The 13,466-nt window shown below is 40.4% G+C and overlaps 1 protein-coding gene across 1 annotated transcript; it reads right to left on the bottom strand.

The window, feature by feature from the left end:
- Window positions 1–2,996: 2,996 nt before the first annotated feature.
- LOC107770618 (uncharacterized) lies at window positions 2,997–4,156 on the bottom strand. The gene is made up of 3 exons (XM_075227477.1): window positions 4,087–4,156; window positions 3,476–3,657; window positions 2,997–3,389 (listed from the first exon to the last, which is right to left on the bottom strand). The coding sequence occupies exons 1-3, from the start codon at window positions 4,154–4,156 to the stop codon at window positions 2,997–2,999; spliced, it is 645 nt and encodes a 214-aa protein (XP_075083578.1).
- Window positions 4,157–13,466: the final 9,310 nt, after the last annotated feature.

The following is a 13,466-nucleotide window of genomic DNA, read 5'->3' as shown; positions in this document are numbered from 1 at the left end:
CGCAGTAGGCCTTATCGGCTTTATTATTATGGGATCAGGCTGCACGCCGCAACAGGTCAGATTGGCTTATATTAGCGCTTGGGCAGGATTCGCCCCTCCGGAGTCTGACATACCAGCAGTGAGCGCAGGCACGATGACATATAAATATATACACGTGCTTTGGTGAGGGGCTTATGAGCCAGGCACCCGTATAGTACTGAGTGATTATGTGTGTGTGTGTGTGTGTGTGTGTGTGATAAAGTGAGCATTTGAGACAGACAACTTGAGTATGTCGAGGGCGAGAGTGTCTGGGAATATTATCGAAAAATCATTTATTTGACGTGCATACTTGGTATGTAGGCATATGGATGCATTTTTCCTCATGTTATGCAGTATTGTGACATTCATGGTCTGACATGTAGGCGTAGAGATGTACTTTCCTCATGTTAACTGAAAATGTAACATCTTAATTATTGTTGAAAGGTTTTTGGGAAAATTACAGTTTTCAAATTTACTCATATTTTGGTAATTTGGTGAAAAGAACTAAGTTTTACTCTCATCTTTGAAAAACTATGTATATTTTTTCGGAAATTGTGAACGAACAGAGCATCATATCTTGAGTTATTACTTGTATTGTTTTATTTATGTTGTTATAAACTGTTTCCTGGCTGTTGATAATGGACTCTAAATTTTGTCCAAACTCGTCACTACTTTCAACCTACGGTTAGGTTTTTTACTTATTGAGTACATGGGGTCGGTTGTACTCCTACTATATTTCCGCACCTTGCGTGCGGATATTAGATGTTGATATTGCTGTATATGGCGGGAGCTAGCATTGAAGATGTACCTACGATCCAGTCACAACTGCCTCTTGTTCTAGGTAGCTTTAGAATTTTTAAATCTATCCATGTATATTTCAAACAGATGACGTATTTTTATTTCACACCAACTTTATAAATTCAAATCTTAGAAGCTCATGATTTGTACTACCAGTCCTTGGGGAGTGAATTAGAGTAAGTTAAATATTAATTGAATCGGATTGTTATTATTTGGCTTACCTAGCGGGTGAGGTTAGGTGCCATCACGGCTAGTTGGATTTTGGATCGTGACAAGTTAGTTTTAACGAGTCACATTATCCTTGGACATCCAAGGGGGAGTGTTATGAAATACTATGTTATGATGGATGTTCATAACTCTTAAAAGAATAATATCCACTCTTTTCTATTATCTCCATAACTCCTACTACTCCAATACTTATGGTTGTAACTATCATACCTTTATAACCTTCCCCGTGATCTTCTTCCATGATCTCAAATGTTTAATGTCATGTTTATGCCATTCTTTTGTATACCTCTAGGTAATACTATAAATAAAGGATAAAAAACGATATTCTACACACTTGAAAAATACTTGGGAAATACTTGAAGAAATAAGAAAGTTCTCTCTATTCCTCTCTACATCTCTTGTCTATTTTCTAGTTTCATATTATTATTTTGAGCTATATTTCGTAACAAAACTTGAATTTTATATTAAGTACTTATAAGTTATCTCAATTTAAAGTATATCTGTTAGAAATGTAATTATTTAAATCAATATCTTCAACTTCCATTTTATTAATATCAATTGATCATTTTGCAAAAATAGAGAGAATAAATAGTCCTTTGTTCCTAAAAGTGTGGATACACTCTTTGTTTCCTTGTTTTCTCCAACGGTTCAATCACTCTTGCATTAATAGTTTTTATTAAAAAAATATCTACATCTTATAGTATTTTTCTGTATTGTTTTAATCTCTAACTTTTGATTTTAAAAATAAACTATACCAATTCAATCATATTCTGGAAGCCAGTTAAATGAACTCTTTATAACAAAAAGTGTCAAACATATTATAACGGAGAAAGCATGTTATCGGGGAAAACAGGGATGGGATTTGCTTTAGTAAATTTCTATCCAGTAAAATTCAATGCCCTTTTTGATTCATACCATATGTTCATGAAAATTAGGTGAATAGGATTGATTCTATTACTCATGGTTACTAAAAGGAATTTAAAAAGTTGAAATTTTTTATTAAAATTTAAGAACGAAATAGATGTGCAGTTAGCATATTATTTCTTTGGGGGATGTTCTTTTAGCCATCTAATATTCCTTGGACAGGGTTGGGACTTGGTATTTGCTCCAGTAATGTTTGCTCCATTATCCTTCAATGTAACCCTAGATTTACGACATGTGTCTAGCTTAAAAATCAATGACAAAATTTTCTTAGTTAAAAAACATTTTAACCATGGTTCTCTTTGACCCTCTTTAATCATCCTTTAACCTGGTTCGCTATTCCCCTCTTTCATCTCTTACTATCCAAAAGCTCAAGACTGAAAAAAATGGTGACAACTAACGACCTTAGCTTGGTGCCTTGATTTCAGTTAGTAATGATTATGATCTTGATGCATTAGTTGACCGTCTCTAAAGAGCACCGTCGACTGGAAGTACAGAATTTCTATTTGATTTAGTGTCACGATCCACGAAGGATCTAAGCTAAATTCAATATGGAAAGAAAATTGCAAACAAGTGGCACAATTTTCTGTATTTTTTTATAAACGGAAATGGATATCAAATTACAAAATTAAGAAGGCAGAATTAAGCTAAGCTAACTAAATGGTAACTCGACTCCATAGCTGGAAGATTTGCAGAAATTTAGAGAAGAAGAAGAAAAAGTTAGAATCGGAAAGAGAGAAGAATAAGAAAAGAGTGAGAGAGAATAGAGTGGGAAGAATGTGAGACTTGTAATCCGTTAAACTCTCCTTTCTCTCTTCGTCTAGTATATAACAACCAGTTGTCGACGTGGCTTAATCTCGTCCCTTGCTGCTCATTATTGGAAAGTCAATCGTGGTCGTTACTTTTAAAAGTTGGTTATTCCTTCTTGTGGCATCAACTCGTGTTCGAACCCAGCTAACAATACCAAATTACTCCTACTCTGCTACAACTCAGGTCATTACATACCCTCTTGCTTCAAATCATCCTTAACCTCAAGAATGAGGATCAAAGTCAGGAAATTGTGGCCTGATAAAGTGATAGTCCTTCCATGTTGCATCTTCCGGTGGTAGATTGGACCATTGCACTAATACTTTGACAACTACTGCATTGTTTTTCTTCACCATCTGTCTTTGTAGGATTGCCACTGGTTTTACTAAAAAATATCCATCCTCACTAGTGCTAGGTAGTACAGTTTGCATGACTACCATATTGCCAACCTTCCTTTTGAACAGGGATACATGGAATACAGGTTGTACCTTAGAATCTGGAGGTAGTTCCAATTTGTAAGCCACTTGACCAATTCGAGCAAGCACCTTGTAAGGCACATAGTATTTAGAACTAAGATTCACATTCTTCCTTAATGCAATAGAAGTCTGCCTATATGGCTGGAGTTTTAAGTAAAACATGTCACTAACTTGGAATTTTTTTCAGTCTTCTTCTTGTCAGCATAATATTTCATCCTTTCTTGTGCCTTACTCGGGTTGTCTTTAAGCAATTGATGCATTTGTTGTCTCCTCTTGACAACATCTTCAGCAGCTGGAACTATTGTTTCAAGGAGTGGGCCAATGGATAAGTGCAGTGGAGGATAGCCATATAAGGCTTCAAAGGAAGTGCATCTCAAGCTGGTATGGAAGTTGGTGTTGTACCACCATTCTGCAGCACTCAACCATTATTTCCAATTAGTAGGTCTGCTAGCAGTGATGCATCTGAGATAGTTTTCTAAACATTTATTCACCCTCTCAGTTTGGCCATCACTTTAGGGATGATATGCAGTAGTATAATGCAACTGAGTTCCTAGTAATTTGAACAATGCCTGCCAAAAATTACTTAAGAAGAGCTTGTCTCTGTCTGTAACAATGAACTCACGTGTGCCATGAAGGCTATGCACTCTCTTCCAGAACAAGTCAGCTATTGTTGCAGCAGTATAGGGGTGAGATAGAGCCATGGAGTGGGCATACTTTGTCATTTTGTCCACCACCACTAGTATCACATCCTTGTTTTTAGACTTAGGCAGCCCTTCAATGAAATCCATACTAATATGACATCATGCTTGGTTAGGAATGGGAAGGGGTTGCAACATACCTGGATAGGCCATATTGTCATCCTTACTTCTGACACACACATCACAGGTAGCCACAAAGCTAATAACCATTTGCTTCATCCCAGCCCAATAGAACAATTACGATAGCCTATTGAGTGTTCCCAATTGTCCAGAATGATCACCCATGGGTGAGTCATGGAAGGTAGCAATCAGTTATTGTCTTAGGTTCCGATTGGTTCCAATGTAGATCTTCCCCTTTTTCCTGAGCACACCAGAGGAATAGTGATGTAATGACCCAACCGGTCATTTTGACTTTTAAAACCTCATTCCTCTAAATAAAACTTTTTGTATGTGCTTTTATTAATTTATGACTTGTGGGGATGGTTGGTTAGGGATTTGAAAGTGTTCGGGTTGAAATCGGTTCCTTAAGTTGGCCTTAAAATGCTAAGTTTGACTTCGGTCAATATTTTTAGAAAATAATCCTGGAATAGAATTTTGATGATTCCAACAGCTCTGTATGGTAATTTTGGACTTAGGAGCGTGGTCGAAATTTTATTTAGAAGTCCGTAGTTAAATTAGGCTTGAAGTGGATAAAATAGGAATTTAAGTTTGGAAGTTTAATGGGGGAGTTGACTTTTTGGTATCAGAGTCGGAATCCAGTTCTGAAAATTTTTATAGCCCCGTCATTTATGACTTGTGTGCAAAATTTGAGGTCAAGCGGACTTGATTTGATAGGTTTCGACATCGAATGTAGAAGTTGGAAATTTTAAGTTTCATTAAACTTAAATTGGAACATGATTCGTGGTTTTAGCGTCGTTTTATGTGATTTGAGGTTTCAAATAAGTTCGTATGATGTTTTAGGACTTGTTGGTATATTAGGTTGAGGTCCCGAAGGCCTCGGGTGAGTTTCGGATGGTTAACGGATCAAAAGTTGGATTTAAAACAGCTGCTACAATTTTTCTCTTCTGCTGGAAATTCTGGGCTGTGATCGAGCCCAAGATCGAGGGTCATGATCGAAGGCTCATGCTCGAGGGCCATGATCGAAGGCAAAGACTCGAGGGCCATGATCGAAGCCACGATCGAGGCCGAGGATCGAGGCCATGATCGAGGCCCATGCTCGAGGGCCATGATCGAAGCCACGATCGAGGCCGAGGATCGAGGCCATGATCGAGGGCCATGATCGAGGGCTGCCTAGGCAGAATTATAAAAGAGTGCATTCGTCTCATTCACCATTTTTAACAAATTGGAGCTAGAGCAGAGGCGATTTTTGATAGATTTTCAAGGAAAAGACATTGGGGTAAGTGATTCTAACTCGGATTTGGTCAATATGCACGAATATATCATTATTTTCACCATTTAATTAGTGTTTTGAGATTAAAATTTGAAAAATTTTAGAAATCTCATAGAAACAAAGTTTTGAGATTTCGGTGTCGATTCGGAGTCGAATTTGAGTGAAACTGGTATGGTTGGACTCATAATTTAATAGGTTGTTGGATTTTGTGAGTTTCGCCGGATTTCGAGATGTGGGCCCCCCAGGCGATTTTGGAGCTAATTTCGAATTTTTATTTTAAAATGTAGTATTTCTTATGAAATTGATTCCTATAATTTTTGGTGACTGTATCGAATTATTTTGGTTAGATTCGAGCCAATCAAAGTTGGATAATCGAGGAAAAGGCCTACTAGTGGATTAAATTGGAGCAAGACGAGGTAAGTCTCTTGTCTAATCTTGTGAGGGGATAATTGACCCATATGTGATTAAATTAAATAATTGTTGCTAATTGCGGGGGCTACGTACGCACGAGGTGACGAGAGTCCATGCGTAGCTACTATTAATGCTAAAGTCCGGATAGTTTAGGACTCAAAGCATGAATTACTTGTGTAAAGTGTATTCTTTATTTAATTAAAACTATTTGATATATATTGTGAATTGTTAGGGAATATGGTAAAAGATGGAAATTGCATATACTTAATTTTCTGTTTAAATTAATTAATTGTTAAAAGAAATTGTTCATACTCTTGAATTGATCTTATAATAAATATACTCTCTTTCCGGAGGTACATAAGAAAATGTCCTCCTTTCTTGTGGAGCGGGCCGAACGCCTCGGCAGGATAGATGCATCTATGGATCGCGTTGCACGTCCCTCGACAGTGTACATGACACTCTGGAATGGGCCGTACCACATCGGCAAAAATCGTGCCTTATAATAATAATAAATACACGATACCTCGATGTTTTTACTTTGTAACTTGTGAATTTAATTAATGGTATGGAAGTTGTTGCAATTGAAAGAATTTAATTATTTCTGTTGATTAAATAAAATTATTGTTGACTTTGTGAATCATGCTGAGTTAAATAAATTTTTATTTTATTCTATTTAATATTGTTGACCCTTAGTGAGTGTCAAAGTCGACCATCTCGTCTCTACCTCTTCGAGATTAGGCTTGATACTTACTGGGTACACGTTGTTTACGTACTCATACTACACTTGCTGCACTTTTTGTGTAGGATCTGAGATGGGTACTAGTGAAGGACCTATCATCGTACATCCACATTATCCAGAGGCGTAGTGGTGAGCTGCCTTTCTGAGCCGTTCTGCAGCTACCAGTGCCTCTTCTTGTATTTTTAATTCTGTCTATTTTAATTTCAGACAGTATTTGGAGTTTTGTATAATCTACTAGACGCTCATACATTTGTGACACCAGGTCTTGGCACACACATTGGTAGAATTTGGAATGTTATTATTTTCTTGGATTTAAGTTAATCAGTATCTTTTCTATTTTTTTTTAATATTGCTAGTAAAATAATAAAATTTCTTAGAAAATTATTCTGAAATTAATTGATATATGTTTAACTTATTAGTTGGCTTGCCTAGCTGTAGTGTTTGGCGCCATCACGACCTGTAGGTGAAATTGGATCGTGACAATATGGTATCAGAGCACTAGGTTCACGTAGGTCTCACAGCTTATGAGCATGCCAAATAGACTTCTGTGGATCGATACGGAGACGTCTGTACTTATCTTCGAGAGGCTATAGGGTGTTAGGAAACTACCTTTCTTCATCTTCCATCGTGCAATTGATGTATTACTAAATATCTTTCTCTTACTCTATCACAGATGGTGAGAACATGCTCGAATGAGGCTCCAGACCAGGGAAGAGCTACTCCCTCAGTTGCTAGAGGCCGAGGCAAAGGTCGAGGGAGGGCTCCAGCCCATGGTAGAGGACGTCCCAAGACTGTTCCAGTTATGCCACCAGTGGGTGGAGCAGAGGATCCCATTATTAAGGAACAAGGTGAAGTGCTTGTGGCAGAGCTAGCTCCGGTGGATTTCACATCTGTACCGGGATTCCAGGATGTTATGGGTCATATGTTGCGGTTTATGGACACTATGACTCAAGCCGGTTTATTTTCGGTAGACCCAGCCACATCTCGGGTGGGCGGGAGAGCACAGACCCCTACTGCGCAGGCTCACAGACAGGCAACTGTTGTATATCAGACCCAGGGTGCACTACCCGTGGGTAGAAGCCAGCCAGTGGCAACAGCTACACCTGAGCACAGGCCAGCTGCAGCCGCTGATCTGCAGAAACTATTGGACAGATGGACTAGACTACATCCTCTTGTCTTTGAGGGTGAGCAACATGAGGATCCCCAGGACTGCATTAAGCGGTGCAGGGACATACTGCACAACATGAGGATATTGAAGTCTCATGGGGTAGACTTTGCTATTTTTCAGCTAGAGGGCATATCCCGTATATGGTGGAAGTCTTATATCCTTGGCAGACCAGCAGATTCTCCTCCCATGACTTGGGACAGGTTCACCTGTATCTTCCTGGACAAGTATATTCCACCCTCCCAGAGGGAAGAGTTGAGGTTTCAGTTTGAGCAGTTCTAGTAGGGTCAGATGACAGTAACCGATTATGAGGCAAGGTTTTCTGAGTTATCTCGCCATGCACTTATGATACTACCTATTGAGGTGGAGAGAGTGCAGAGGTTTGTTGCGAGTTTACATACTGGCATTCAGGCCACTATGGCCCGAGAGGTTGAGATGGGTACTTCTTATGAGCTAGTCGTGGAGATAGCCCGGAGGATTGAGGGTGTGCGTCAGCGGAGCCGAGACCAGGTTACGAGAGATAAACGGTTTAGGTATTCTAGAGAATTTAGAGTTGCTCCGTCTGGGGGCAGAGGGCAGTCCAGCAGGCCCCCATATCCTGCACCACCGCTTCCTTGGGGTGCTCCAGTGCGACCTTATTTCAGTGTTATACTAGAGAGTTCTTTTCACCCACCAGCTATTCAGGGTTCTTCAAGTCGGTATTCAGGTCACCAAGGCTAGATTGTTAGTAGGCAGGCCATTGTACCTAAGAGTTGTTACGAGTGTGGGGATCCCAGTCACATACGAAGATTCTGCCCCAGACTTCGGGGTAGACTAGTGCAGCAGGGTCAGCATCCTATGATTACCGCACCAGTTGCTCCACCAGTAGTTCGACCACCAAGAGGTGGAGGACAGGTGGGTAGAGGTCATCCTAGAGGTGGAGGTCAACCAGGCGGAGGCCAGCCGGTTGGCTCTCCAGCTCAGTTCTATGCTTTTCTGGCCAGACCAGATGCAGAGGCCTCAGATGTCATGATTACAGGTATTATTTCTGTTTGCGGCAAAGATGCCTCTGTATGATTTGATCCGGTATCTACATATTCTTATGTGTCATCTCTATTTTCTCATTTTCTAGGTGTTTCTCGTGAGTCCTTGAGTACTCATGTTTATGTGTCCACTCATATGGGCAATTTTGTTGTTATGAATCGGATCTACCGGTCCTGTATTATTACATTCTGTGGTTATGAAACTAGAGCAGATCTTCTGCTGCTTGAGATGACCGACTTTGAAATTATTCTAGGTATGGATTGGTTATTTCCATATCATGCTATTCTAGATTGTCATGCCAAGACTGTTACCTTGGCTATTCCAACATTGCCTAGGCTGGAGTGGAAGGGTTCATCTGTTAGTTCATTTAATCGAGTTATTTCTTTTATAAAGGCTCAACATATGGTTGAGAAGGGTTGTTTAGCTTATCTAGCCTATGTTCGGGATACTACTGCAGAGATTCCGGCTATTGATTCTGTGCTTGTAGTTCAGGAGTTCTCCGATGTATTACCTTCAGATCTTCCAAGTATGCCACCTGATCGTGATATTGATTTCTGTATTCACTTGGCTCCAGAGACCCAGCCTATATCTATCCCACTATCGCATGGCTCCGAAAGAATTGAAGGAATTAAAAGAACAGCTTGAGGAGTTACTAGCCAAGGGGTTCGTCAGACCGAGTGTATCGCCTTGGGGTGCACCAGTGTTATTTGTGAAGAAGAAGGATGGAACGATGTGAATGTGTATTGATTATCGCCAATTGAACAAATTCACTATTAAGAACAAGTACCCGTTGTCGCGTATTGTTGATCTATTTGACCAGTTTCAGGGTGCTAGGGTGTTCTCTAAGATCAACTTGAGGTCGGGGTACCATCAGTTGAAAATTTGGGATTCAGATGTTCTGAAGGCTGCTTTTCGGACTTGATATGGTCATTATGAGTTTCTGGTGATGTCATTCGGTTTAACTAATGCCCCGGCAACGTTTATGGATCTGATGAACAGGGTATTCAGGCTATATATTGATTCGTTTGTCATTGTCTTCATTGATGACATTTTGATCTACTCGCATAGTAAGGAGGAGCACGAGCAGCATATGAGAGTGGTGCTTCAGACATTGTGGGAACAAAAGCTATATGCTAAGTTCTCCAAATGTGAGTTCTGGCTAGAGTCTGTAGCATTTTTGGGGCATATTGTATCGGGCGAGGGCATTAAAGTTGATCCCAAAAAGATTGAGGCAGTTCAGAATTTCCATCTTCCCACTTCGGCGACAGAGATGAGGAGTTTTCTATGTTTAACAGGTTATTATCGTCGGTTCGTAGAAGGTTTTTCATCTATTGCAGCACCTTTGACCAAATTAACCCAGAAGGGTGCTCCGTTCCGATGGTCCGATGATTGTGAGGTGAGCTTTCAGAAGCTCAAGACAGCATTGACTACAACACCAGTGTTAGTGTTGCCTTCCGGTTCGGGGATGTATACAGTGTATTGTGACACTTCACGCATTGGCTTGGGTTGTGTATTGATGCAGGAAGGGCGAGTTATTTCATATGCTTCACGTCAGTTGAAGCCCCACGAGAAGAATTATCCCGTACATGATTTGGAGTTAGCTGCGATTGTTCACGCTCTTAAGATTTGGAGGCATTATATTTATGGGGTGTCTTGTGAGGTTTACACTGATCATCGTAGTTTGCAGCATTTGTTCCAACATAGGGATCTAAATTTGAGGCAGCGCAGATGGCTTGAGTTACTAAAAGATTGTGATATTACTATCCTGTATCATCCGGGCAAAGCAAATGTAGTTGCAGACGCCTTTAGTAGAAAGGCAGAGAGTATGGGTAGTTTGGTTTTCATTTCAGCAGAGGAAAGGCCATTAGCTTTGGATATTCAGTCCTTGGCTAACAGACTTGTGCGGATGGATATTTTAGAGCCGAGTCAAATTCTTGCATGTGTTGTAGCCCAGTCTTCACTATTTGAGCAGATCAAGGTTCGTCAGTATGATGATCCACACTTATTGGTTCTTCGAGAAACGATACTACGAGGTGGTGCCAAGTAAGTTACTATTGGCGTGAATGGTGTTCTGCGACTCCAGGATCGTCTATGAGTTCCTAATGTGGATGAACTGAGGAAAACGATCCTAGAAGAGGCATACAATTCTCGGTATTCTATTCATTCAGGTGCTACAAAGATGTATCGTGACTTGAGGCAGCATTATTGGTGGCGATGAATGAAAAAGGACATAGTTGAGTATGTAGTTAGGTGTCTAAATTTCCAGCGAGTTAAATATGAGCACCAGAGGTCAGGTGTCCTACTTCACCAGATGACTATACCGGAGTGAAAATGGGAACGCATTACTATAGACTTTGTAGTTGGGTTGCCGCGTACCTCACGGAAGTTTGATGCAGTTTGGGTGATTGTTGGCAGGTTGACCAAGTCGGCACACTTTATTCCGGTTGTGACTATGTATACTTCAGAGAGGTTGGCCCAGATTTATATTCAAAAGATAGTTCGGTTGCACGGTGTGCCAATTTCTATCATATCAGATAGAGGCCCTCAGTTTACTTCATATTTATGGAGAGCAGTACAGAGTGAATTGGGGACCCGTGTAGAGCTCAGCACAACCTTTCATCCGCAGACTAACGGGCAGTCAGAGCGAACAATTCAGATTTTGGAGGATATGCTCAGGGCATATGTGATTGACTTTGGAGGTCAGTGGGATCGTTTCTTGCCATTGGTCGAGTTTCCTTATAACAACAGTTACCAATCCAGCATCGAGTTGGCTCCGTTTGAGGCTTTATATGGTCGGCAATGTCATTCGCCCATCGGATGGTTTGAGCCCGGTGAGTCTAAGTTATATGGTACTGATTTGGTGAAAGATGCCTTGAAAAAGGTAAAGTTGATTCAGGAGCGACTTCGTACAGCACAGTCCAGACATAAGAGTTACGCAGATCAGAAAGCACGTGATTTATCATTTATGGTGGGTGAAAAAGTTCTCTTGAAGGTTTCACCGATGAAGGGAATCATGAGATTCGGGAAGAAGGGCAAGTTGAGCCCAAGGTTTATAGGCCCATTTGAGGTGTTAAAACAAGTTGGGGAGGTTGCTTATGAGCTTGCGTTGCCTCCCAGCCTATCGGGAGTTCATCCGATTTTCCATGTATCTATGCTCATAAAGTATCATGCCGACCTATCACATGTGTTAGACTTCAGCACATTTCAGCTAGATAAGAGTTTGGGTTATGAAGAGGAGCCAGTTGCCATTGTTGATAGACAAGTTCGTCAGTTGAGGTCCAAATGGATTTCTGCAGTAAAAGTCCAGTGGAGGGGCCAACCAGTCAAGGAAGCAACTTGGGAGGCCGAGGAAAATATGCGGAGCAGATATCCACACTTATTCAGCACTTCAAGTACAATTTTAAACTCGTTCAAGGACGAACGTTTATTTAAGATGTGGAGAATGTAATGACCCAACCGGTCATTTTGACTTTTAGAACCTCGTTCCCCTTTAATTTTATTAATTTATGACTTGCGGGGATGGTTGGTTAGGGATTAGGAAGTGTTCGGGTTGAAATCGGAACACTTGGTTCCTTAAATTGGCCTTAAAATGCTAGGTTTGACTTTGGTAAACATTTTTAGAAAACTACCCCGGAATAGAATTTTGATGATTCCAACAGCTCTGTATAGTGATTTTGGACTTAGGAGCGTGTTCAGAATTTTATTTGGAAGTCCGTAGTTAAATTAGGCTTGAAATTGTTAAAATAGGAATTTAAGTTTGGAAGTTTGACCGGGGAGTTGAATTTTTGATATCAAAGTCGGAATCCAGTTATGAAAATTTTCATAACTCCGTTATGTCATTTATGACTTGTGTGCAAAAATTGAGGTCAATCGGACTTGATTTGATAGGTTTCGACATCGAATGTAGAAGTTGGAAATTTTAAGTTTTATTAAACTTGAATTGGAGCACGATTCATGGTTTTAGCGTTATTTTATGTGATTTGAGATTTAAAATAAGTTTGTATGATGTTTTAGGACTTGTTGGTATATTTGGTTGAGGTCCCGAGGGCCTCGGGTGAGTTTCAGATGGTTAACGGATCAAAAGTTGGACTTAAAACAGCTGCTGCAATTTTTCTCTTCTGCTGGAAATTCTGGGCTGTGATTGAGCCCAAGATCTAGGCCCATGATCGAGGGTCATGATCGAAGGCCCATGCTCGAGGGCCATGATCGAAGGCAACGGCTAGAGGGCTATGATCGAAGCCACGATCAAGGCCGAGGATCGAGGGTCATGATCGAAGGCCCATGCTCGAGGGCCATGATTGAAGCCACGATCGAGGGCGAGGATCGAGACCATGATCAAGGGTCGTGATCGAGGGCTGCCTCGGCAGACTTATAAAAGAGGGCATTCGTCTTATTCGCCATTTTTAACAAATTGGAGCTTGAGCAGAGGCGATGTTTGATAGATTTTCAAGGAAAAGACATTGGGGTAAGTGATTCTAACTCGGATTTGGTCAATATACACGAATATATCATTGTTTTCACCATTTAATTAGTATTTTGAGATTGAAATCTGAAAAATTTTAAAATCTCATAGAAATGAATTTTTGAGATTTCGGTGTCGATTCGGAGTCGGATTTGAGTAAAACTGGTATGGTTGGACTTGTAATTGAATGGGTTGTCGGATTTTGTGAGTTTCGCCGGATTCCGAGATGTGGGCCCCACTGGCGATATTTGAGCTAATTTTGAATTTTTATTTGAAAATGTAGTATTTCTTATGAAATTGATTCCTATAATTTTGGTGACTGTATCGATT

Source organism: Nicotiana tabacum, chromosome 12 (genome assembly GCF_000715075.1).
Source record: "Nicotiana tabacum cultivar K326 chromosome 12, ASM71507v2, whole genome shotgun sequence".
Lineage (NCBI taxonomy): Eukaryota > Viridiplantae > Streptophyta > Magnoliopsida > Solanales > Solanaceae > Nicotiana > Nicotiana tabacum.
The sequence above is the reverse complement of the archived record's forward strand: the minus strand, read 5'-3'. Positions and strand labels throughout refer to the sequence as shown.